The sequence below is a fragment of the Anopheles maculipalpis genome, chromosome 3RL, assembly GCF_943734695.1.
Source record: "Anopheles maculipalpis chromosome 3RL, idAnoMacuDA_375_x, whole genome shotgun sequence".
Lineage (NCBI taxonomy): Eukaryota > Metazoa > Arthropoda > Insecta > Diptera > Culicidae > Anopheles > Anopheles maculipalpis.
Window position 1 is genome coordinate 45,914,825 of NC_064872.1, and position 26,927 is coordinate 45,941,751.

At 39.6% G+C, this 26,927-nt stretch overlaps 3 protein-coding genes across 3 annotated transcripts; all 3 read left to right on the top strand.

The window, feature by feature from the left end:
- Positions 1-3,566: 3,566 nt before the first annotated feature.
- On the top strand, positions 3,567-5,976 carry LOC126560667 (uncharacterized). The gene is made up of 3 exons (XM_050216624.1): positions 3,567-3,599; positions 5,363-5,721; positions 5,796-5,976. Exons 1-3 carry the CDS (start codon positions 3,567-3,569, stop codon positions 5,974-5,976), a joined length of 573 nt encoding a protein of 190 aa, XP_050072581.1.
- Positions 5,977-11,333: 5,357 nt separating this feature from the next.
- Positions 11,334-18,980, top strand: LOC126560669 (estradiol 17-beta-dehydrogenase 11). The gene is made up of 9 exons (XM_050216625.1): positions 11,334-11,584; positions 12,678-12,870; positions 14,839-14,992; positions 16,975-17,099; positions 17,603-17,713; positions 18,035-18,160; positions 18,226-18,347; positions 18,558-18,674; positions 18,746-18,980. The coding sequence occupies exons 1-9, from the start codon at positions 11,502-11,504 to the stop codon at positions 18,948-18,950; spliced, it is 1,236 nt and encodes a 411-aa protein (XP_050072582.1). The 5' UTR covers positions 11,334-11,501; the 3' UTR covers positions 18,951-18,980.
- A 2,811-nt stretch (positions 18,981-21,791) lies between these two features.
- Positions 21,792-25,015, top strand: LOC126564135 (integrin beta-nu). Its single transcript, XM_050221080.1, has 6 exons — positions 21,792-21,900; positions 22,440-22,638; positions 22,713-23,668; positions 23,741-23,913; positions 23,990-24,187; positions 24,271-25,015. The coding sequence occupies exons 1-6, from the start codon at positions 21,793-21,795 to the stop codon at positions 25,013-25,015; spliced, it is 2,379 nt and encodes a 792-aa protein (XP_050077037.1). The 5' UTR covers position 21,792.
- The last annotated feature ends 1,912 nt before the right edge of the window (positions 25,016-26,927 follow it).

Genomic DNA, 26,927 nt, shown 5'->3' on the forward strand with positions numbered 1-26,927 from the left:
GTAGAAAAAACGGGTTTACAAACATTCATCTTGATAAATATTTTTTCTACCACTGTAACTCAACTTTCTTTACAATCAAAGGAACCTTGAAATAGTGACATGCTTGACATTTGTTTATAGTAACTATTTATCATGAGCAATTGTGTGCTTTTTTTCCCTAGCAAAAACAATGTCATATTACCAGTTCTGTAATACATATTAACCATAGTTTACTCGCAGACTAAAAATGTACTCAAAGTGTGTGCGCCTGCTTAACAACTATTAGAAGGGTAACGTAGTGCAGAGAATGATGGGGAGGTATAACCATTAAATTGCAAAGGTCCAACATATCATGGCTAGTGTATTGCGAAAGAAGATCACGTATGAAAGAACACATTTTATTTTTATACCATATAAACATGAAGCTGCTCTAAATATAGTACCTCATCAGTGTCTGACCACTGATCAGTTTTCTCGCATCCGGCGAAGAAAGAAAAGGTTCGACCAGACCCCGTCTGTTTTCGAAAGAAAGAGTCAGCTGAATTTGTCCATCATGCTGACCTCGGACTTGTAAGTGAGCCGCGACACACGGGACCAGGTTCAGACAGATGTGGATTTTTCTGTTTTATAATGGAAATGCTTTTCTTCGCGATCGGTGAATGATTTGCTAATACGTATGCCGATATCTTCTTATGAATTAGAAGTATGGCGAACTATATCATTTGTTCCGAATGAAATAGAGAAAACATTCTCCCATCCATTGCCTTCTGAGCTCATATCTTGGCTACACTGTGTAGTGAGGTGCCAAGATGTCGGCTCAGCTAATAATTGAAAAAAATCCCAATACTCGCAATAGTAAATCAAATATTGGTAAACCAAGGTGACATGTACGGACAAACATTTGCCAAGGCAATAGAAAGATATCAAAAAAAGGGTCAGAAAGAATTTGCTCCTGAAAAATTAACCCACCAGGCAGTTGGTGGGAACAGATTTTGGCATTATAAATAGCCAAAATGTTGGAGCTCCCGTTGACAAAATGTTCATAAACATCCTCTGTGTCAGCTGGGCGGGGAAACTACATCTACTTTACTTGATCGTAAATAGATTAAACTTTTGATCTTTAAATCAGCAGGCCAATACTTTTGGAACCCATTATAACATCATTACGACATTACGCATACAACTGTACCAGTTTTTTTAAATAGAAGAAACATGTTAGTGGAGAGAACTTATCAAAACTGCAAAAACATGAAAAAGCGATTATTAAACATTGAATTCTATTATTAAAAGTATTCAACAGCAGAACAACAACATAAGATTACAAGCTTTAATCTTATAGTAATTTTATTCATTTAAATTGACGATATTAGTTCATTGTTGAATAATAGATTCATTCGGCCTTACTTTAACATTAACTATTTTGTTTTGCATTGTGATTGTGTTAACAAGTGGAATTAAATGCTCGCACTTTCTTCACGAAGCTATATTAATAATCCTTACTACATCAGAGTGTAGTGGAAGCGTGTATGTATCGCAACACGGGTAAAATGAGAACAAGCTGAACGTAGACATCCCCCGAAACATACAAACCGATGGCGGCATTTAGGTTTGAAAATAAATCACTAACACACTCGCGCGCTGTTGGAAAACCTCCCCTCGGTTTGAAGTTGGGTTCTCTGCCTGTGAGTGTGTGTGTGTGCTGTGTTTTTCTTTTCCATTTTTTCTTATTGTCAGACAGTGCGTTATTGATGAATTTCCCTGCCACTTTTCATCTAATCCGTGAACCTTCTTCCTGAACTCTTTTCCATGCATTCACACACTTGTACCGCACAACAACGTGGTTTTTACGAGCGTTTTTACTTGTATAACTGAGGCACTACACTAGTCAAACGCTGTTTATGGAAAAAATGATAGTAAATAGTAAATAATCACGTAAAGCAAAGTTTTCGTCTTGCAGCACATTAGCATACGGTCACTATCTAGTCTAAGCACACTTGATTTTGATCACAGCTGGACCTGCCCTGAATTCACTGTGACATATCTAACAATACACACAGTTCTACGCATACCAAGCATCACAAAGAAATAGGAAGAAAAAAAAAATCAATCGAGTTTCATCCGCTTTACGTACAAATCGATATTCACATGTAGCACTTGCTCTTGCAGTATAACTTTGTCGATGGCAAAGAATATCTAAGGGTACGATTGTACAACAATATTGACCGATGTCAGCACTTTTCATGACACTCGAGAGGTAAACTAAACATTGTAATAAGATTTCTCGATTGCGATTGAACATTATATGTATAGTAAGTAGAAACAGCACTGGATACTGTGCTACAATTTGTCACATTTTTTTCTCGGTTCGATTCCGTAAGGTAATTTCCGTTTGTTTCTCTTCTTCGAATACATATTTCTCCTATTTGCTGTTTGTAGCAAATCACCATCGTTTAGCGTAGATTGCAACACTATCTCACAAACGAATGTCGCTCCCATAACTACAGCGGAGTGGATATATTACACGCACCACATATTTGTCACACATCTAATTCCATTTCATTTCTCACACGGTTTGAAAGAAGTTGTGATACCTATACAGAAAATCACCGAGCCACGGTTGTCGTCGCACATTCGCACCCCAACATGAATGAAACGCTTCTAATGTGCTACCGATGTAGAATGGCCACGATGTTCGCTCGTTGCGAAGGAAATTTGACAGAATGCTGCTCTCGTGTCGTTTGCCTGTTCGTTTTTTTTTTTGTCGAGAGATTGTGTGGTGAGAATGCATCGAATCTGCTTAGTGGACTGAAAAAGGCTCTCGGCGGGGTATTCAGAACGCCGCATCCATAATATGAAAACAACGCGTTTTGGCAGTGTCTGCGGCTGCGCCAGAGCACACGAATGAGGCACAATGGTAACCCGGCAAAGTGCAGTGCAATCGTTTGAGTATGGATTTTCTTTTTTACAAAAAAAAACATTCATTTGTTTAAATCATGTGTCAAAATTGAGTATCGAACAAAGAAAACGATAACTTTAGTAAAGCTTTAACGTATTAGAAGTTTACTTTTTATAAACGCTGCGTTACTCAACAGGCTACTTGATCTACTTTAATATTGTTCTTCACATTAGTAAAGAAGAAGGACGAATAAAAACCTACGCAATGAATGTGTCTACTAAATTTTTGTGGATGACGTTTCCATTTTTTGCAGAATCGGAAACATTTGACATGATTATAGTGTACTAAACTCTAAAACTCTATGAGTAATGGAAATAAAAGTCGAGTAAACTTTATTATTACTCGTTTAAGCTAGTATACGGTTGTAGTAGTATATGAAGAAAGTATTAGCAAAACAATACAACTCTATAATATATTCCCTTAGTGGTTTGAAACTACAATACGAAATAACATATTCAGCTGAAACGCATTTCAAATCGGATTCGTTCGTCAAAATTTTACTCAGCATAATTCTTATTATTACGATTGATATACTATGTTACGTAAAGTAGTTCCTATAGATTATTCATTTAATCTGTATTGGAAGCAGTTGAAGCGGCTCGGATGTTTAGTATATCAAATCCCATCCATAATGTCCTCGTATACCTATAGACTGACTATCCAGGTAAAGAAAATCAAACCAACCAACGAAAAAATCGCAACGCCTCTCGTAGTTGCAGACACAATGGTATACTACTATGTCTGTGTGAAAAGTAAGGTGACATTGGATGTCAAATTTTGCGCGCCAAATAAAGCCCCTTGTTTTTATTTTTCGTTTGTCAATATGAATGTTTTTGACAGTTCTGCGGCTAGGCGTGACAATTTATTTTCGGAGCTGCGCCAAGAGTTTTTGTCCATATTGACCATGTCCAAGTTTGTGGAGCAACGCGCATGTATCAAAATTTGTTTGCGCAATGAAATAAACGCTGCGGAAACATTGCGGATGTTACAAAAAAGCCTTCGACCGACGATGTCCACGTTGTCTAAATCAAGCATTTGATGTTCAACAATCGTCGTTTGACGATACGACACCTTTCGGAACCCCCTTCCGGTGAAAGCGGCCGGATTTGTGGAAAAACATGCGCCCCCCCCGTACAGCCATCATTTTGAGGGAGTTTTTCGCAACAACTGGCACCCGTATTGTTCGGTAACCGCCGTATTCGCCAGATTTGGCAACCAGTCGACTTCTGGCTGTTCAACAAGCTAAAACGGCCGCTTCGGGGACATCGTTTTGAAGCTATTTAGGAGATAGAAGCCACAGCGACGGCGGAACTAAAGGACATCCCAGCATCCGCGTTTTTCACCTGTTTAGAGGAGTGGGAGAAGAGGTGGAAGAAGTGCATTGCATCGGAAGGGGATTACTTCGAAGGTGATGACCTTCATTTGGCCTAATGAAAAAAACATTTAAGAAAAAAAAAACGCAAAGTCACTTTGTCATCGTCTAATGTTTACGTTATAATCATTTGCGATCAAACACTACTTTACATATGGCATATGACATGAAGCAGCTGAGGTTGTTCATGTGAATTTTTTTAAGGGACCTCAGCAAGTTAGGTACTGTCTTCAGCGAGGTGAAAAGATCCGCGGACAAGGCACTCACGTGTTCCCTTTTGTTACGATTTCGGCGGAGTGAAAAGACCCGCGGACAGGGCACTCACGAGTTCCTTGTTTGTTATGATTTAAGGCAGGCTTGTCGAACGTCTTTCAGTTTTCCGTTTAGCGTGATCGTTTAGCGTGGCGCTAAAATTTACCAGACAATCTCACACTTTCGAATAATGTGTTTAATTGAAACAGATACAGAATGTTTCTACTTTACTTTTTTTAATTAAACCCCGTTTGATTTGATGATAGCTATCATGTTCATGTTTATGTAATATTATTCAGTTAAATATAGTCAAGAAATTGTTTCGAACCGTTCATTGTAACTTTTAATGCTAAATTAAAAAAGCTCTTACTGATATGATTTACTGACAAAGTTATAAATCGTAATCAACAACTTTGGAACAAAGTTACATACATTTTAACATACATAAATTTACTGCCACATTGTACTTTCTACATAACTCTTTTGTTTCCACCTTCAGCAATTATAGAAGAATCTTGTACCATAAATGCAGGTAAAACCCGTCTCGATACTTAATGACATTCCATCAGAACCCCCTTTCTCCTGTCTCACTTGGTTTCCCGTCTTTTTCTCGTAGCAAGAAAGCAAAATTGTTATTCGCATACATTTCTATACCTCAGTTGTGTTCTGGTCGCGAAAGTATTAACAATTCACTGTCTGCAAGTAAAAGTTCCAGTGAACATTTGATCCAAAATGGTACCATATACAGGTAGTGATGTGCAAACTTGAGACAAAAATAATTTTCATTCGTGCGCAAATTTCAGCATCGTCCCCTGGTGATACTTATTGTCAGCTTAGCACTGCTACTGACCGTACCCTGTGCCGATGGACTTCCATTGTGGGATTATTTTACCGGAGTGGATACTACCGACGATAGTGCTGCAAGAATGGATACAACTACGATGGAGCTCATCGAACCTCGGCAAGATTACTCCAAACCCTTGTTACGGTACGACACGGTAGTTCCAATACTGCAGGTTATTCTAACACCAATTGGTCGTATGGTTTGGCCGCGTGTTGAGCAATGGGTTTCCGGACTGTTTGGTGCGTATCTTGACAGTGCGAATAGAGCCATCGACAGCATCTCACAGTATGCAACAGATAACATATCCTTCCAGACAGGGTGAGTGTGAGATAGCGTGAAAGAAACAAACAAATCAAAGGTACAGAAGTATAAATATCCATTTTCGTTTGCAGAGATGTATACTACACAAAAAGTGACATGATTGATGGACACGGACACCAGTCTTTAATTATCACTCTGCCCTCAGGAAGAACAATAACGGTGCTAACGTTCAAAACGAAGAATAAATTCAATGTATTTGACGAGTTTCCACAGCTATCCGAAACGCAGAATGAGGTGAGAGAATTGAATTGATGGCTTGCATTGACTCACAGCGCGAAAGTAGACATTTTAAATTTAAATATATTATTTATGTTCTTCTATTCTTTGTAATATTTATATTGCGAATGTACAAATAAATACAACTATTTATCAAGCCTAACATTGTACGACTTCAAGCCATAATGCTCGGATAAGATGTTTGTTCCTTCTTCCTATATGACATAACCTTAGCCTGTTGGGTTACGTTAGCCCTATATATAATGGCTTATTAGATTTATTCGGATATCCAGTCTCAGGAAAAGGGTCGGATGGAATTTGATGCAGGAACTTTCGCTATTTGTATAAAACACCCAGAGCCGCCGTGTACAAGAATTAGATAAGGTCTGAATAGATGGTGTTAGTCGAAATCCAAAGTAACACCCCGAAGTTTCGCCAAAGTCTACGCACACTACCATAAACCTCATACTTCCCCTTGCATTGAGCGCCAGCAGTATGGAGGCGAAGGCCTGCTTGCTTTCTTCCAAAGGCCTGTAAGAGAGTAATCCACTCAAAACGAAATCGAAAGCGAGATCGGGCGTGTTCGGGAGTACATTTTAGAAAAGGCGAACATCAATTCAAAAACCCATTCCAGAAACAAAATCCCTAGAGTGTTTTTTGATGTTTTTCTTTTTGCCTGTCCTGTCCCTAAACAGTTTACTACTTCGTTTACATGTTAAATGCATTTTTTTTGCATCCGAAGAATGATTTAGGTGTAAGCAAGGAACTGTATGCAAATTGGACTCACCTAAATAATTACCAAATCAAAATAAACATTTTTTAACTGTGTTTTTTTTTGCGTTTGTCTGTTTTCTTTGGTCAAAATGACAAAGTAAAAATAGTGGTGCGCTTTTCAAATACACTCTCGAGAACTATTGCAAACAAACACGGTTATACAATTTCCTGCTAATAATAGCAGCCGCAACCTGGTAAAGTCTATAAGCCCAACTTAGTTAGAGCTTCTTGGGTGCAAAAATGTTTTACAAACTGCATTATACATTCACGTAAAATATAACATAAAATTACGGCAACGTGTCAATGGAATGATGTTTTAAGTGATTAAGAGTTGTTGTTTCAATTAGGCGTAAGCCGTTGTCCAATTTCAGGCGTAAACCCGAATAAAACGCGAGATTAATAGAATAAAATTGAGGATCAATAAGACGTAGAAAAAGTACCTGTTTGCTTAGTACCTTTACGTGTTAGTTGACGGTTACGATCTTGAGGTAAGAGAGGTCTATGCCACCACCAGTCTTGGCGTCCAATGCACACTGAGCATTGAAGAAAAGAAGAATTTTCAATAGTTCTAAAATCACAGTAATTCGACCAGCCGTTTAGATGCTCTTTAATAAAAAGCATTTGTTGGTCATCAATTACTAACCAAAGGGAATTAAACAGCGCTTGATAAGCTCACTTAGCTCGGCTTGTATCGGTAGAGGTATGACATTATGAAGAGTACGGAGCATAATGAAGCAAAAAGGGATGCAATGATGCTGTAATACACAAAAATGAGCAAGTGTGCGTAATTCCTCCTTATTCGTGAACCGGATTCGAGATCACGAATGCTTCATGACTTTAGGAATGGGTATTGTAATCATAGGAAAACCCAATTACAAAAAAAATCAGTCGCTTAAGAATAATGGGGGCGTGTATTTGATTTTTCAAGAACACAAAATTTTAAAATGAAATGAAATGCTTATTAATTTATAAATTATGTTATCTTTTCACGATCTTTGTTCCAAAGCTTCATATAAATATTTTCACTCGTATTGATGAGGGTGCAGCTTTCAATTGTAATTTCTGAGATACAGTGACGCATTTTGTCTATGAAAATTTTACTTCAAATCACAAATATATTAACGAAACAACCCATAAGCCGCTCTCAACATTTTTCTCAATGCGTCGATCACAAGTAAAACATATAATAAAAGCTACGGTGCGTGACAAAAAACTACGTTGCGATTGCTTGACCGTAAGAAACCCCTTTGGGTAGAAATTAATACAATTCGTACAGAGTTGAGATAGCAAATTTAAGGGCGGACGATGAATCGATGATTTGCATTGGTCCACTATAGAACACTTTTATTGTCACTTTATAAATAAGACTTTATCATGTTGAAGTAAAATATATTCAACTTCAAGCTCATTCTTCGGCATTGCCAGTTTTACTACCGGTACCAGTCAGTGCAGATGAATATACCATTCGTAATATGCAAAGAATTCAAATTTCGATTGGTAAAAAAATAGTTTTGAGATACCAGGCATTCATAGTTCAAACATCAAACCAAACAAGCTTTCAATAAACGTTAACAACAGGAATGATCAAAGTTGGCAATGGCAGCTAGGGGATTTTGTTTACATCTGGGATTTTGGATTCATATTCGGCTTTTCTAAAATGGACTCCCGAACACGCCCGATTTCGCTTTCGATTTCGTTTTGAGTGGATTATTCTTCTACAGGACTAAGGAAGAAAGCAAGCAGGCCTTCGCCTTCATAGTGCTGGCGCTCAATACAAGGGGGTGAATAAGGTCTATGATAGTGTGCGTAGACTACGTTTTGGATCCTGTGCTCCTGTGCACTAACTCCAAGCATCCAGACCTATAGAAATTAAACTACTTAAAACGCTTATTTTAGAATTTTTCAATGTTGTGTTCTTTTTTTTTAATACGTTAAAGAAAACAGTTTCATCTCTTTCCTTTGTCATGCGAAATGAATTTAAAAGATCTATAATTTTATAATCAGCATTAGCTAAACATTGGCATTGTGCTACTCTGCTCAACCGACGCCTCCCGAGCAATAGGTTACGATTATCAAAGTTTAAAAAATAATGCACGTATATACACCCTGGGGAGTTTTGCGTGAGGTAAGAAAGAAGGTTACCGCATTTGGCAACTGCAATTATGATTCGTAATGATTAGTCGAGCAATTTAGATGTATCTTCACGTCGCTTGTTTTGGCCGCTCCTCGTTTGAATACAGCCGCACCGTCGCCCTCGTGAGCATTTGAAGACGTCTCACGAACCACCAGACCACACATATACCCAATGTACCTGGTAGCATCGCACCGAAGTCATAATGAAATTGACCTCCTTTCCCTAATGGTAATTCTCGTGCAGGTGCGTTTCTGCATGTGCCCGTGCGACCACGTTCGGAGTATTTGTAAGAAAGCCATGTGTGATCAGCAACGGTCGGTCGCGGCTGGCACGGTTTTGAGAGATTACTTGAGCAAAGAGTGGAATTTGAATGACTAGTGACCACAGCCCGAAGCCTTGGAGAAGGTTATGTACACGGACCACCCCCCCCCCCCCCATGCCTGTAATGAAAGGCTTTGTACTTGTAGCCGCAAGGTGCCACCAACGGAAAACCAGCGGAGTGATTGCAATTCCCCATAGCATTTTTACAGTTGTGTTGGTTTTTTTTTACCACTATCACGCGTTATTTGCGGTACGCACAGATGCGGGAGCTGTCAATGTCGCTCCGAACCGCAGATCAATGTCATTAGAATTTTGCGACCAAAACAAGGGTAATTGGAAGGTATATATAAATTACTATTAAACTCGGTACACTTTCGTTAACGGTTAACGATTACCTTCCGCTTCAAATCGAGCTGTTCAGGGCTAACAGCTTTAATAGCCCAAGAGTGAGAAAGCAACGACGCGAGTGACGGAGCGCTGCTCGGGTGCGTAAAAATGTACACCACATCAAGGGTGCACGACTGACAGAACAGATCCTTTTTTTCGCTGAACAATGCCGCAAGCCTGCGCAGTACGATTCGGACAGTCAAACCAAGAGTTTGTGTGTGTTTTGATATTCGGCTAATTGTTTGTGATGACACGCTAACGGTACCACGGCCGGCATCGTTCTCACTGTCGCAGTACGATAATCGAACGTTTCTGGACCGTTGCTTGTGTGAAAGTACACAACTTTCGTTTTCATTGCCTACTTTCTGTAATATTTACCTCTTCTGCAAACGGAATATTCGGTAGTCCTCTCACTTGCGGTAGGTGATGGTAGTGCTGATAGTGAAGAATCGATGGATAATGTATCGGCATTATCCAGGGACAATTGTTATACATGGGGAGGAGAACTTTTCACAAAGAATTCGATAAATATTGACATTGGAAGCAAAAACAAAAAAACACCCCACTAGGCACTGCGTAAACATTGGCGAATTCGTCAGCACGATGGTGTATGTTGCGTACAGTGTGTGGATGGAAAAGAATGTGTATACATTAGCCTGTTAAACATTGGCTTCTGATTCTGCAGTATGGTCGCATCCGGGAGAGCACGTAATGGCCAACACAAAGCAACCAAACACTAGAATCAAAACGTTGTGTCCGTAGTTGCCCACTGTCCGATGTGTAAGGTGATTGGTGGTGGTTGCCATGGTATGGTATGTAAATAAACCGAACAACATGAAACATGTTGCTTAAATCGCTCCCCCCCCCCCCCCCCCCCGCTCGATAACTGCATAAAGGTAGAAGCTAGTTGCAATGATTCTTATCTTATGCAAAGTGTAGTGCGATGACTTATGCAACATGGTAAGTCGGTAATGTTGTGGCATAATGAAATTAGTATCACGGAGTTGTTTTTTGTTGTAGCCGGTCTGTTTTTGTTTTGTTTTCATTAGCATTAGTTTGCGCAAAATCTGTACGTCTTTTGCTACAGAGAATGCAGAAATTAATCAAAACTCGTGTTATGTGTGTTGCTTTGTATTGACTCTGGTGAGAGGTAGAGTATTTGCATTATTTTTAGTTCTTCCAGGCTTAAACACCTACTAGTAAGTAAGTAAAGACTGGCACCGCTATCCTTTGGCAACCGGAGCGCCGCGTTATATTGTTGGTTTTTGCTATTTTTATTGCAAAACAAAAACAGAACTTGAACTTCATCTTCAAAATATGTACTTGAACTGTGCAAAGGATATTCAGTTTTTGTTTTTCAATCTAATGTACTTCCACGCAATTCTTTAACAACTGGTTGGAACAGTGAGGATGCAAAACATCAACCGTGTCCTTGCAAGCACGGGCCCGGGCAGACAAACGAAATGTCACGAATGCTCATCAGCCGTCCAGTGACACTGGGGTGGTGTAAAACAGCATAAAACGAGATGTGCCACCACCCAACAAGAGGGTGGGGGGGTTAGCTGAACAAAACACATTATAATGATATGAGTAAAGAAGCAAACGAAGAAGCACGTGCATGGAAAACCATCAAAACAGAAAAGCGACAGGGATATGCTGCAAAAAGTGGGATAGCTTGAGTGTTCGTACCGCGGCAAAAAGAAACAAGTTGCCATAGTAGAAAGAAAAGAAAAAAAGGTGTACGCTTCACATTCAGCATGGTGTATTATATCGTTGCGACCAGACACGGAACGGTACGGTCGCCACTTCGAAGAGCAGGAGCAGCGCGAAAGGTTTCCACCTCAAGTACACGGCGCACGGCAGCGGTAACAGTTATTACAAACTTCAATTACCACCGTCGTCCTCGGCGGGGCCAGATGCTTGCCAGTCGGATGGGGCCAGATAGATGCTTGCCAGCCGTAGTGTAGAGTGGTGGTGCGCGTTTGATCGTTCGTTGATCGTTCGACCGTGCGTTTGGCAAAGGGGACTGTAATAGGTGAATAGTTTGTGGAGATAGTGGCTGTGAAGCTTGTTCTAGATGCGTCAACCGGGCGTAGGTTCGTCGCTTGTGTACTTTTTTCGTTTTGATTTCTTATGCCGTTAGCCGCAATTGTGTAAGCATTCCAACGCGAGTGTTACCCACGATAAGTGTTTTAAATTTATGTACAAATTGGCCAAATTGGTTCTGTAACATGTCTGTTATTTCTAGTTAAGAAGAGGTTTTCATCGATTTATTATGCTTTAACCATAGATAAATTTTGCCACTTCTCACTTCACAAAAGAAATATTAGAATATTTGCTACATGCCGTTTTTACCGTTTTTTTTTTTTTTGGTTTGCATTGGAAGTGAATCGGTAAAATGTGCGCATGAAAGTGAAATGTTCGTTGCCGACAGCTGGGAAATATCATTACAAGGCAGCACATAACATACAGCCGGGAACTGTGTCGGGTAACCTACAATCGCTCACTGGATTGCGTTGTAGCTTAGATATTAAAGGAATAAACGATTGTGTTGCATAAAATGGAAAATAATGCTCGTTTAAAGATGCATTTTGGCGGCTGTTGTACAAATTTCAGTGAAATGTGTGTCGTTTAGTGTGGCTGTATGTGTATGTTTGCTGCATATTCAGCCCGGTTTGAATTTTCCTGCCCGTGTAAAGGCATACGGTAAAACAAAAACAAAAAATTTGCTAAACAATAGTGCAATTAATAGCTGCACGGTTACAGCAGACGCAACCTAGTGCCGTGCACCAAGCGTTGTTTGTTACTCCATGGTTCATACTTCTTCATTCATACAGCTCGCCAGCAATTCGAGAAGCGAGTACGATTCCCGCTATGCATGTGTTGGAGTAATCGCCAGAAACCCTGCAGTGCATGCAGACGAAGATAACACAACGTGAGACGTGAGAGAAGGAAGTAAAAGTGATAGAGTGAAATTTGTTGGTGCAACGAGCGCTGTGTAAGTGCGAAACCAGTTTTGCACTGTATTTGGCCGCATTATTAGACGCATACAAACGCTCCACGATTTGCCACTCTGACGGCAGTTGAAAGTGAAAAAGTGTTGGGTTGGGTGACGGAGTAGCGGAAACTTTGCAGAACTTGGAGCCGATCGATCGATACCATTGCAAAAAAAAACCAACATGTTAGCATCCAAAGGCAAACCTTTCTCGTTCGATCAGACTGAACTGAATCCATCCAGGAATAAGCCGTCTATTCGACGCACGGTCATGGATGTGATAGTATTTCTGCTAACGTCGTTAGGATACATATTACAGGTGAGTTAAGAAGAAGTTGTAGAATGCTGTGATGTCAACACCGCTTGCGATGATTAAGATATATAAACATAATGATAAGGCATTTCCATCTTATTATTTGCCTTATCCCGGTTAACTCGCATGAATAAATATCATACATTTACGTGTAACATTAATAAATTTCAATCGCTTTCGCTTAATAATATGACAGTTCTTAAATGGACAAGGTTGAGAAACAAAACGAATAATAAAAAATAGTAATTTCATCTAGCTGAACAGCTCAGCTAACTAGTACTTAACTAGAAGCTAAACGGCTTCTTAGCGGCTTCCCCTATTTTTTGTCACACCAACAGTACGTTCGAGAACATAAAGATTCGTTCACCTGAAGACCGGTTACAACGATCAAACCCCTACGGTGCAGCTAGTTCATGCATTGCATCGCAGTATTTCCTACAGTTATGCAACCCAGGCAGCTTAGCCCTACCTAACCGATAGAGCGAATGCAATGCAAAAACTCTTTCAACGTTTTTTTGGTTTTTTTATTTTTTCATCGAAACCATTGCATTTTACAAACTATCTGAGGCATTCAGTACAGCAAGACAGTATTGTGCAAACATGCTCTCGCCATACTATGCTTCGGCTAAACAACATAAGGCCTAACATGGGTAGCCTGATCGAAATGCAGTGCGCGATTATATTTACTTCTGCACCATCGTGTGGATACCATCAACCCATGTGATGGAGTGTTACATGCGAACTAAGATATGAGATAGGTTTTTTTGGAATAATATAATAACATATGAATCAACATAATATTATAGCTAAATATCTAATAAAAACAAACTTTTTATCGAAACCTTTGGTCAGTTTTATTGCGTGTGGTAATGTATTTTACATCACTAAAACTGTCTTGATTTTGCACCGTTGTTGTTCGATTTACATTTTACAGTAGCTTGACTTAGGTCAAGCTGGTGTGACTGCTAGCGTGAGTAGAGTTCAAAGTATGTAAACTCGTATTAAATGAGCTTGATTTGCAACAACAGGTGGTATTATTTTTTTCCCACATCCTTCGAAGATTGCTAGTCACGGGCTCGGCAAGCCATCGGTCAGCCAGCTAATGATATTATGCGAAATTCGTAGCAATCAACGTGTGTTGGTTGTTTGCATGCAACTGCCACGTACAAAGCATCTCGAGAAGATTTTCAAGGAGTAATTATTAAAACGACTTCTTCCCGCTATAAAATGGGAGAAGTAATCGAGCGTCTGTACGCAATAATGTGTGCCTGAGCACACCCGGACAGTAACAGTGGATGAAACACGCGCAACGGGGTAGGAATGAATCGAGGGGTTCGCATTTGCTTTTAATGCCGGCAATAATAGCAACAAATGGAGTTTTTGTTTCGCAGCTCTCAGTTGAATGTCTGGTCCGGTAGCTAAATCTCTGGGCTATTCTAGTTAGGCGCGTGTACACACATGGTTGACCTTGAACAAAATTAACAAATTGTACAATTGCGTAAGTTGGTTCCGTCTGCAAGTAGCTCTAAGCTTATGATTCAATACACTTGCAATGTTGCAAACACAAATACGCTAAAGTGTAGAGTGTGCCGCAAGGGAGTAGGTACTGAAATGGGGAGAAATGTTTGACGTTGAAGCCATGTTAAATCAGAAATGGGAAGATTTGGTGGTCGTCTCTGGCACGTATGTCAACTTCGATAATGCAATCGATTCAGGTGGACAAGGGGTGGTAGTAATTGGAAAGCAAATAATGTCATGACCATGGTCACCGATCAGCAATAAAGCTATGCGTCTTGGCAGGCGTTTAACTTTCAACCTTTGTTTGCTTTTCTTACCGGTAACAATCGACCGTGAATGTCGAGGATGGTGATATTTGTTTTGATAAATTTTCTGTTTATTTCCACTTGCCAGAGCTGTTCGACTGAGTATAAAACGTTTCCTTTCTTTTTATGCATTTTCCCTCTCCGTTTACAGGCATTTTACTATCAAATATTCGGCGTACCAAAGAAAGACTTGAATGGAGAGATAGCATTAGTGACTGGCGGAGGAGGTGGTCTTGGTCGGTTGTTAGCACTTCGGCTCATCAAGCTTGGCGCCAAGGTTGTGCTGTGGGATATAAATCAGGAAGGTATGTATTCGACAATTAAGATCCAACAGTTCAAAAGACATTAGTAAAGACGGCCGGTAGGTGAGCACCGCGTGCCGCTGTCGGTTTGTGTAAGTATACTATCCTATTGCACCACCAATGACGACATGTCACGAATGACGCGCTTTTTTTACCTCTCTATCTCAAAAGCAACCGCGAAAAGTACTTTTTCATCATGAAGCTTCAGAAAATGGAAGACTTCTTGTGCAAGCGTACACCAACTCGTGTATGGTAAAAAAAGGAAAGATCAAGATTTCAACTACACACGCTTGTTTCTCTGAGGTTGGTAGAGATACCTTACCATTAGCCTCACTATGGGGTCGATACCAACTGAGGTTGGATAAAATCGTCTCTAGCTCCATCAACTCCATGTCGCAGTGAATATTTTTATACGCAAAACAATAAAATTTTGCCCATGACGCGTTTAATAGTGCTCGGTTTCGTTACATGCACGGATTTACCATTTGCTGTACACGAGAGCATGGGATGGACAGTACTTGATGCAACACACTCGTATTTGATACAAACCCAACCCCACTAACGGCGGGGTGGATAATGTTGAAATTTGGCATCTCGTTTCTAATAGTTTACAAAGCTTCGTCGAAGGTCAAATGATCTTGCTTTGCACTACAACACCAAACCACCCGGCCCATACCAAGCAAATGTGTTCAAGCTCTCAATAACCCATTGAATCGATGATCAACGATGATGACGGCTCGAAGCTTTAACATAGATACACACTTGTACTTCTTGACTTAATTGAAGGTTAAAAAGAAGCGGAGTGAATATTGCACTTTGCGTTGAACAGCTCAATGTCTATAGGTGTGTTGAAATGCTTCGATGTGAAATAATATGAAGATTTTTTTTTTATAGACAAACAAAAGTTTATAAACTTGATCTTGCCGCTGCGATATACTGTGATGACACCAATTTTGTTTTAATATTTTGTGAATTTAGCATAAATTATAGAAAAAAAACGCCACATCTGCCATAACTTTCAAACATCCGTTTTTTGCACCAAAACTACAATAATTTTCAGGTTTTTGTTTAATTTTTTTGATGAGAAAATAACGATATCAGCAGCACCACTTGACATTGACGAAACGCGACGAAAACTAGATGATATGCATACTGGTCTGATGAGGTAAATTCGCAGCAGACTGCAACACATTCAAGGTCACACGAGCGCAGACAGACACGCTACCTTTAATGTGTACTCTTACTTTTCCCGTTGTTAACTTTCGCTTCACGAGCGTTCCTTTTACCAGGTGATAAACGTGGATGCTGCTTCCATGCGAACGTTGATATTCAACCGGTGACGTCTTTCGGCGATGACGATGGGCCAACCGAAGAAAATTAAAGTATAAAGGGGCACACCATAACTGGTTATGTTAAGTGCAGCAAACGAGCGGGCACAACAGAAAACACGATCAGTAAACCCAAAAATCAGACCGAGGTCGCCAACTCCATATGCACGTGGAGATGCACGAACGTCATACGAAGATTGTTCTTCAATGGGTCAAGATCATCGGGATTGATAAAAAAAGATGGAGCCTGTGGATGGTAAACCATGGCAATGAATACTGTTGAATGTACATTCTTCACTATCACAGAAACTACCATAATTACAATCGCATCAAATAGAAACAACCATGACACCGACTAGCAGCTCAAAAAATCACAACGACGCCGTAAGCTTCTAGTTTTCCTGCAGCTAATTGCTCAGACTTAATCAGAGAGTATACTCTCGGCTTTGAACTATGACTCAGTGTACCACGTAGCTAGCCTAGAAAAAGAAGTATTCGATGAAAAAGATATGTTATTTACGGCAAGGCACGTACATGATCTTTGCTTCGTACAGATATTACCCTTTATGCATGTATTAAGGCCATATGTGCGCCATTGGTTCATTGTCAGCAGTCAATTCATTTCATTTCTTTTCCACATTTTCCGGCTTCGGACAGGGCTAGATGACTCGGTAAAGCTGATCCAATCTCTAGGAGGTCTCTGCAAAGGTTATAAAGTGGACATTTCGAACAAGGAAGAGGTGTACAAGTATGCAAAAATCATACAGGAAGACATTGGTGATGTAAGTATGCTCTTTACTTGTCAAAACGATGGTTTGGTTTTTATGTGGAAAGCGGTACTTGATGCATTTTAATTAGCATGTTCATTCATAAAGTAGCTCAACTGCAAGTGGCAGTTCATACACATGAATGCAAATGTGTGGTGCGCAAAGGAACCGATTGAAGGACTTCATCGTTAGATCAATCTTGTGTAGACGCTAACATGACGGTTTATTGTGCCATTAATTACTAGTCGAGTGTTTAATTAGGTTGATTAAAATTACCGCCGATATCATAGCATGGGTAAAACACTTGCTTAAGTATGGGTTTGCACTGGGAACTTCGAAAGAAATTCCTATAAACTAGTACTCGTTTATCGTGTTTATGTTTATATTCGCATGCACTTGCTAATCCCAATTATACCCATAAACCTACATCTACATGACAAAGTAAATATTTAGAAAGAACCATCATAGTCCCTGGTTTAAAAGCGAGCACCTATACGATTGTATACTTCTACTTTTAGGTAACGTTACTATTCAACAATGCTGGAGTCGTGTCTGGACGTGCCCTTTTAGACACACCGGATCATTTGATAGAGCGATCGTTCAGCGTCAATGTACTTGCACATTTCTGGGTAAGCTAATCGGTGTTGAGAATTTGTCGTAGCTGGTTCTACGATTCTACTGATGATTCTACTGTAGTGCAGTGTATAGCGAAACCAAAAAATAATAAGAATATGCTTCGAATTTTAATGATCCTTCAAATGGATCGACGAATCAGTACGTGATTTTTTGCGCTATACAAAAAAAAAAGAGAGCTTCTTGTGCAGTATCTTGAACAGATACGCACAAAGCAACGGTGTGATTGGACTCGAAAACAAAATGCTTTAGGTGCTTTTGCTTTATTCTACATATGTCATTTCCGCTACCAATCAATGTTGGGGCCACCCCGCTAGACGACAAAGGCATTTCTACCGGCTATGTTGAAAAACGATCATGGACACATTATAACCATCGCTTCTCTGGCCGGCCATGTCGGTATATCGAAGCTGGTCGATTATTGTTCCAGTAAGTTTGCTGCGGTAAGTAACGCAAATCGAAAAGAGGATGTATAATCTTACTAAGAGAATCGTTTACGTTTTTGTAGGTTGGCTTTGACGAGGCACTGCGGTTGGAACTTGAGCATCTACGAGCTCAAGGGGTATTTACGACAGTGATTTGCCCATATTTTATCCAATCGACCGGAATGTTTGACGATGTAAACTCCAGGTAGGTTGATTATTTAAATCTTTGTAATGAATGAAAGGTAAAACTGATTTGTTATGTTGTAAAGAGTGATATTTTATTACAAGCCATTACAAGGCCATTTTATCAGAATAAGAAAAACATAGATATCATATTAGATATAGAAAACACGTTGTTTTTTTTTTGTCAATTAGCATTCATACAACATTTGATCCTATTATCGTTTTTTTACAGATGGGTTCCTACACTGGATTCCAATGATGTAGCAGATAAAATAATTGAAGGTGTTCAGAAAAATGAGAAATACGTAATAATTCCAGGATATTTGCGCCTAATGTTGGCTATCAAATGGTAAATTTTCCACGTACCAAAAATATATATGTGTTGATGATGTTACAGCGATTTTTTTTTCTCTTTCGTAGGGTATTTCCTTGGGGATGTAATTCCGGATTTTTGAGACGATTGGTGCCAGACGCTGCTCCGCAACATAGTATGACAACGTTTAGCAATGCGGAATGCGATACCACAAAGGAGATGGCAAATACATTTGCCAGTGATAATAATAATACTACTAAATCGTCGCCCCTGCTCGTCCACAGACAATGCACTGGCGAACGTGTGTTATAAGCGATCGGACCGTACGCAGTTCGTTAGAGTGTAATGTTTCAATAACCAGAAATAGGATGATCAAACCCATTTTTGCCGCTCAAACCTGGAGCGATCAATCTGTTCGCCATTATCAAAATAATACAATTTATCTTAAGTTGTTACCAGGCTCTACTGGATATACGCTGGGTGATTTCGAACTAGGAGTGAGATGAAACAGTGATGCACAGGAATTGGACTATTAGGCATGTTGTGAAAATGCTGGTTTAACGTAGGACATAAACATGGTAGAATTGTATTAATTAATTGGGGAACAAAGTATGCTGAGTCGCGAGCTGCAAGATTTACTAAATTACAAGTGGGCCTACGGAATATCAGTTAAGTACGGGTATATGCATCGCTACTTGCCCTGTTGTTAATATTACAATCGTGATTGCATGTGACTTATTGCAAGTATCGTTTGAATCACCGTTCTGTTCCGATAGAGAAGCGTAGCGTCATAAGTGCTGCTGTGTTCGGTTCTGTTGCACAGTCGACGGTTGTAATACATGAACGCAATAAACATTAATGCTCTATCAATAAGCCATAGCTGACAAAAATGTCATTTATGAAATTAAAGTCAAACGATTATTATTCGAAACAGCTAACAATGTGTAACTGCACTCATCTAATGAACAATATCTAACAACAGTTTCTAAAACACAAAGACTTAATTTTCCTTCGCTTGACCTTATCCTTCCTTGGAAGCACTTCAAGTATGACCCAGCAAATGAATCTTGATGTTAATAAATTAGTACGACAAGAAAAATAATGAACAACTACTGCTTGTATCGTAAATCTCAAATGAACTCGCACCATAAAAAAACTGTAATATTTTGATTTTAATCTTTCCATTTACTGCCCTTTTTAAACTAAAGTTCTTTTTGCATTTTTTATTTATAACCATTGTTTGCTTTGCTATGCAGTTATTTCAATGAAAGAAATTGAAGAAACATCACTCTGCTTCGAACCGCGGCTGAGATCGGACGCCTTTTTGGATTACTCCCGTGTTTCAGAGCAGAACGTAGGTCAGCGGCAAAGTGTGTACTCGAATCAACTTGCTATGCTTGGGCATAGACTCGTGTCTTGCTCCTAACTGTGGCCTACGACAACGGGCTGATGGCGTTTCATCAGTCGCAAGCAGGAACGCCGATGAAATCGAAAATTATTTACAAACCACTCTGGACAACCTAGGAAAATGCTCTCATAACCTAGGTATCGCTTTTTCTGCAGAAAAGACTAAAATTTTCGTTTTTTAATGATACTGCGAAAAACCGAGAGGAAAGATTATACAAACTAAACATTCGCATCTTCCTTTATGGTAGAAAGATCGAAATTGCCGAAGATTTTAGATACCTACGAGTTTGATTTAATTCAAGGCTTTACTGGAATAAGCACATAAAATGTTTAGTGCAAGAATAGTGCACCAGAAGGATCAACTTTTTAAGAACCATTACTGGATTCTGGTGGGGACCACATCCTTTGAATGTGTTACGTTTACACAAAACCACAATACGATTCGTTTTGAAATATGGAAGCATATGTTTCCATTGGGCATCCAAAACGCATTTAATAACATTAGAAAGAATCCAGTATCGAAACTTGAGGATCGCTATGGGCAGCATGAAATCAACCCACAACATGTCCTTGGAAGTTATGTCCGGAGTAATGCCCCTATAACTACGATTTTTTGTATTTTTCGCTCCCTCTGCTTATTCGGTTTGCCGTTTCCAATCCTTTGGTTGGAAACAGGGGTCAACTCCATGGGGTCAGGTGGTCAAATCCCTGCTAGAGACACATTCCAAAAGCAAAATCATGGATTATACCATATAGATATTAATAAATATCAAATATCAAACTCTCTATTAGGTTACGAACAGCAAGTCCTTTGATAAACGTGTGAATGTTTTTGCAGCTGTTAAACAGCTTACACGCTGCACTGTACTTCACAGTGTACAAAACACAACTTGTCATTCATTTAATTACGTGTACCCAGCACGTTTTTAAACAACAGAGGTATGTCAGTAGCATATATTTTTGCTAAAGCTACGAATAAAAAATATTACTTCTTTTCGCATAAGGAACCACAAAACAGCGTTAAAGCAGCCAATTCTAATAATGCTACAAACCCGCAGGTATCATAGGATGTCAATGATCTACGCCCAACAGTTTCACAGCAACGTATCATTCGCCACGGAGAGCACGAAGAATGCTGAGGTAAACAAAACGCCCTGTCGGCAAAGGAAATAACGACAGTGTCATTTTCATGCTCAGGTAGTGTTCGTGGTAGCCCAGTGATCATAAGAATATTGTCATTCTACGTTAGTTGTGAGCTAACCGTCGTCGTTTTAGCGAGTGTATTTGTTTGCTCGCTTGATTCATTCGCTTTTCTGTTTGTTTGCCGGCCTGTTATCTTATCAGCTCGTTTCTCTATCGATAAACGAGACATGTCGCCGGTGCTGGAACATATCCTACGGTTGTACAAACGTTGTCAGAGTGCTTGTGTGTGAGGTTGCAGTCATTTAGCTCTCAATTCGCTTCCCAAACCCATAAGAAATATGCAGTTTATTCACATATTATTTGTTCACGGTTAAGTAAAACATTAATTAACATTCCATAAGTGAAAAGCAGCTGTGCAACCATGTCTACATTCAAACTAGTACCAACGCTTCTTGCGACGTCGGTTCTGCTGGCTTCAGCATTTGCACAATGTAAGATTCTGAACACGTTGAAATACATATGTGTGCGAAATAAAGCTCACATACGCGGTTATTTGTTCGCAAGTGTTACTAGAAAATGCGGATTTTTAAACATTCATGGTTCTATGTTCTTTTCAGCATCTAGTCCCATAGTTCAGGCGAAATGTTTCCTTCAAAAAACTTGCATCGAATGTCTGGATGCCGATAAAGAGTGTGCATGGTGTACGGATGAAGTAAGTGCATTTTTATTTGGGCGTGTGTGTTTCGGATTAACTTCATATGAGGATAGTCCTTGTGGTCTGGTGTTAAACGTTTTCTGTAAAACAACTCAATTCAATGTTCCATAAAGCGTATGTGTATGTGATCTCATTGCTCAGACATGACTCACTTTTTTTATTATCATTAAGTACAACGGCTCAACGCTTTATACATTTTTATTAGTTTTCAGCATTGCAACAGTAGGATAAGCACGTTCTTGTACTGCTTGTACATTTCTACCAGAATAAAAAAAGATATTTCATGCAATCTGGAGAGATCATTTTACTTAAGTTAAACTTTGCAATTACACAATGTGAAAAGTAATACAATAAGTGTTGTGTTTTGGATAATTCAGCTGTTTATACATTGCTGAAGAACATTGTTTCGCGTTTAAACGTGGTATCCGCTATAGAACCGTACGGATAAACTGAGCGTTGCTTATACAACTAAGAAAGTACATAATATGTAGGTGCCATTATTTCAATAATCGTTTGTTTCTGCTTGAATGTTACAGTATTACGAAATGCAAAAATCGCGCTGTATGACGAAGCAAGAATTGTTGGAATCGAAATGCAGTCCATCCAAAATTGAAACGAATGATAATTATTCTTTTTTGGAAATCACGAAAAGCGAATTACATCGGGATTTTGACTCTGCGAAGCTGGAAGCGATACAAATATCACCCCAAAAAATGAATCTACGTTTAGGAAAATGTGAGCATTCGAAACGTTTTAGCTGCCTTCACTTGATGATTTCGTATTTATAAATGATTCTTTATTTTCCTCAGTGGCCTCCAAAACCATCTCGTTCAAATACAAACCCGCCAAAAATTATCCCTTGGATATGTACTACTTGATGGATCTTACCTGGTCGATGCGAGACGATAAAGCAACACTGGAAAGCATGGGTAGCCAATTGGCACTGGCATTGGCTAACCTGACGGCAAACTATCAGCTTGGATTCGGCAGTTTTGCAGACAAACCGGCCGTTCCGTTTATTCAATCCGAACCGCATCGTCTCCAGAATCCGTGCTATTCGGAAAACGATCAGTGTGAACCTACCTACGGATTTCGCCATCGGTTAAAGATTACGCGTGACATTAACAGCTTTATTGCCCAGGTAAAAGGGAGCAATGTTACGGGTAATGTGGACAACCTGGAAGCAGGCTTGGATGCGCTTATGCAGGTGCTCGTATGCGAGAAACAGATCGGATGGGGCTCGAATACTCGCAAGATTGTAATAGTAGCTACGGACGGCTGGTTACATATGGCAGGCGATGGGTTACTAGCAGGAATCGTGGAAGAAAATGACAAACAGTGCCATTTGGATGAGGAAGGCAACTTTGTAGATGTGCTTAAGTACGATTATCCATCGCTTGAGCAAATCTGGCGTGTATTGCTGCGCTCAAAAACGGCCGTAATATTTGCCGTAACGGAGGCCCAGGAAACCTACTATCGCCGGCTAAGTGAACTAATGCCAGAGTTCACTAGTGTTGGCCGGCTGCAGGATGATTCTTCTAACATTATCCAGCTGGTTGATGATGGATATCGCGAGTTTATCAAACGGGTAGAGTTTACGGACAACGCACCGGATTACCTTCAGGTGCGCTATACTACCGACTGTGGAGGATTGTATCGCGAACCACAGCCGATAAACAGATGCGACAATATAGAAATTGGAAAGGAATACCAATTCAATGTGCAGCTTCAGCTGCTGGATTATCCAAAAGATCCGTCGGTTACGGTAAGCCACCATTTTCGTGCATTTCGTTCCGGTTCCGCAGCATAACAATTTATGTTGTAAAACACTTTACAGAACATCTCTGTTCGAATTGAGGAGAAACTGATCAGCAATGAAGCTGTAGAACTAGAAATTGATTTACGAACAACTTGCGACTGTGATAAAAACAAAAAACCAATGGAGCTGAGTGAACTGTGCAACTTCAACGGGGATTACGTATGTGGACAGTGCCAGTGCTATGTCGGATGGTATGGTCGAAACAGTTGTATAGATATATATAATTCATTGTATGGTTATTCATTATGCGAGATTGCTCATTTCCAGGATCGGGAAAACGTGTGAATGTAATTTACAAAACTCTCAAAACCGACGAGAGTTATTCGAGCAGTGTGTGGCTCCGAATGCAGGCGACGAGCTGCGTACCGGCCCCATTTGTTCCGATCGAGGTGAATGTATTTGTGGCCAATGCTATTGCAATCCCGGATTCGAAGGCGAACATTGCGAATGTAACGAGTGTGCTAAGTATGCATTAATACTTTATTTATTATGTTGCTTGTCCCTCAACTATGCTAACGGATGTGTGTGTTTATGTTTGGTGTTTGCAGGATTGATGGGAAGATTTGTGGAGGAGTTGATCATGGCATTTGCACGTGTGGTTCGTGCAGTTGCTTCGATTCATGGAGTGGTGAAAATTGTGACTGTACAACCGATACAACGGGGTGTAAAGCTCCATCAACGAATGCACTTTGCTCTGGACATGGAGATTGTACATGCGGACGTTGCACTTGCAACGAATCATATTTTGGACCGTTTTGTGAAACCAGGGATGGTGAACAACCGGCATTATGTTCGTCGTACGAAGATTGCATACGTTGTGCGGTGTACGAGATAAATAATATACCCTGCCAGGACTTGGACAAAAAGTGTCGTGAAAAGATTGGACTGTACAAGGTAGAGCTGGTTGCGCTGAACGAAGAACTTAATCAGAACTCAATCGATGAGCCTCTGAATTGTACTTTTCGATTCAACGACGAGAAAAATGTGTGCGATTACAAGTTCTCATACTCAATAACAAACACCAGAGAAACATTGTTCAAAGTGCAAAATTTTCAATGCAAAGAGATTAATTTAATTGCTGCTGGAATCGGCATTGCATTGTCGATCTTTTTCGGTGGTTTATTATTGCTTGTTTGCTACCGATTTAAAATATGGTACGATGATGAAAAAATGTTTGCCAAATTCGAGAAGGAAAGAGAACAGGAAACGAGATACCAAATGGATAGTCCGCTCTACAAATCGCCGATAACAGAATTTAAAGTTCCTGCCGAGATGGAGTCTAGCGTTTTGTAATGTTTTTATTTCTGAGCTTGCTCTAACGAATTCAAGACGCAAATGACAAACCTTCGTTAATCGTTGAGTAAGATAACTTACTTTACTACATAAACTTTTTGCATATCGACAATTATATTGTATATTCTTACAATATCGACAAGCAAATGTATATTCTTACATTATCGTCGATGTCCTTAGCTCCCATTAGCGAATGCTCTACATCACTAGGCAAAGTTTTAATTAAATTAAAAATTAATTTAATTAAAGTCTATCAAAAAATTATTGTGAAAACGAGATAATCAAACTTCAATTGATTTCAACCGTAGCACAACGCAAAAAAGATCATTCGATGGGTTACGCTTTGCCTAATATAGAAATTTTTAAGTTCTTAGCTTATTCCATCATTTGCAAGATAACGTACGTTTGACCCACTTTGAATGCCATATTTTAATAAGCTGTGCTTCCAATTTCTGAAACGTTTTATACAATAACTAACCGAAAACTTGACCCAAAAATAGCTCACTAACAACATTAGCTTCAAATGTATCTAATATAACAAGCAGTAGTTGATCTATTTGAATATCAATATAAAAAAAAAAAACAATACTCAAATTTTGCCGACATCATCTTGCCACATTCTACAGTAGGAAACTTCAGAAGCCGAAAGTATTCGTACAAAGATGTATTCAGCAATAAGTTTGGTGTATCACGCATAACCAAATGCCAAGCGAATCTGGTCTAGAAGCACCAAGGGTTCAGTATTCAATAAGACCAATTTTATATTTTTCTGTTAGTCTGATCCAAAAAATATGCAAAATTACTACAACGATGACGTAGTCTCTAGCGAGCGTATCAAATACACACGACCCATTTGTAAAATTATTTTTTTAAATTCTATTTATGCTTGTATTGTATACTAGTGTAGCAGCTCTAACAAAATCATACAGTTCTCTTTACGAGGGAACGGTCTGCACCGTTCCCACCTTGCCCTCAGTCCCGTAGTGTTAACAACCGGCGGCAATTTATTTTGCAATAGGGTTGATTTCATGTATTTTAAGATCGTGATCAGTAGATAGTGAAAGAATAGTAGGTCGTTCCCAGTTCTCTTAATCCCTTCTTCTTAATCTTAATCCAACACCAAAATGCTGGACGAATTCGTCTGACGCTTCGTTTTTCGATCATATGTTTATTCGGTAAGTTAAGTGAGAAGAAGGAACCAGGACTAGGTTCAGAACGGTCTGGCCGTATTGCTCAGCTGCATGGAGGTGCTTCGGTTTCAAGGGGCCTCCAAATCGAAGCTCACCGTTATAACTGTACATGTTATAGACGCCCACTGTATAGTGACATCGAAACAGAAGCTCATCAACAAGACACTTTCCTCGAAATGTTAACAATTCAAACAACTAACAACCGTCAGATGAGACATGCATCTCTCTTAAGAAGGATGTGTTTCGCACTTTTTTTCCATGAAAACATACGATTTCAACATGTGTAGGACCGGCATCGCTACCAGCACCGTATCGGATCGCCCTGAGTACAGGACGCTTTATAGTTGTTTTGTAAAAAAAAAACAAGATAAAGCTACGAAAACTCCGGAGCAACGATGTTCGCATGAGCTAAGCGCTATTGGTTCTAAACAAATTTCCCAGCTAAATGATGTCGGCAGTCCCAATCGGTTCGACGTGGACCGTTGGGCAAGCAGCTTGGCGTTGAACATGTTAAGTGAAGTTTACTAAATGGACAATATTATTCTCATTTTGTGAAGGTGTGTATGAACCATATATATACATATGGGATATGGTTTGCTTAATTGAAAGGTAAATGTGTAGAAAGTTACGCGTTGGAAATGCATTTACCTACTTGGGAACTGCTGCGACGCTGTCCAAACCTATGGAAACGATCCGATGCTAAAAAGTTCCTCTACGGGTGA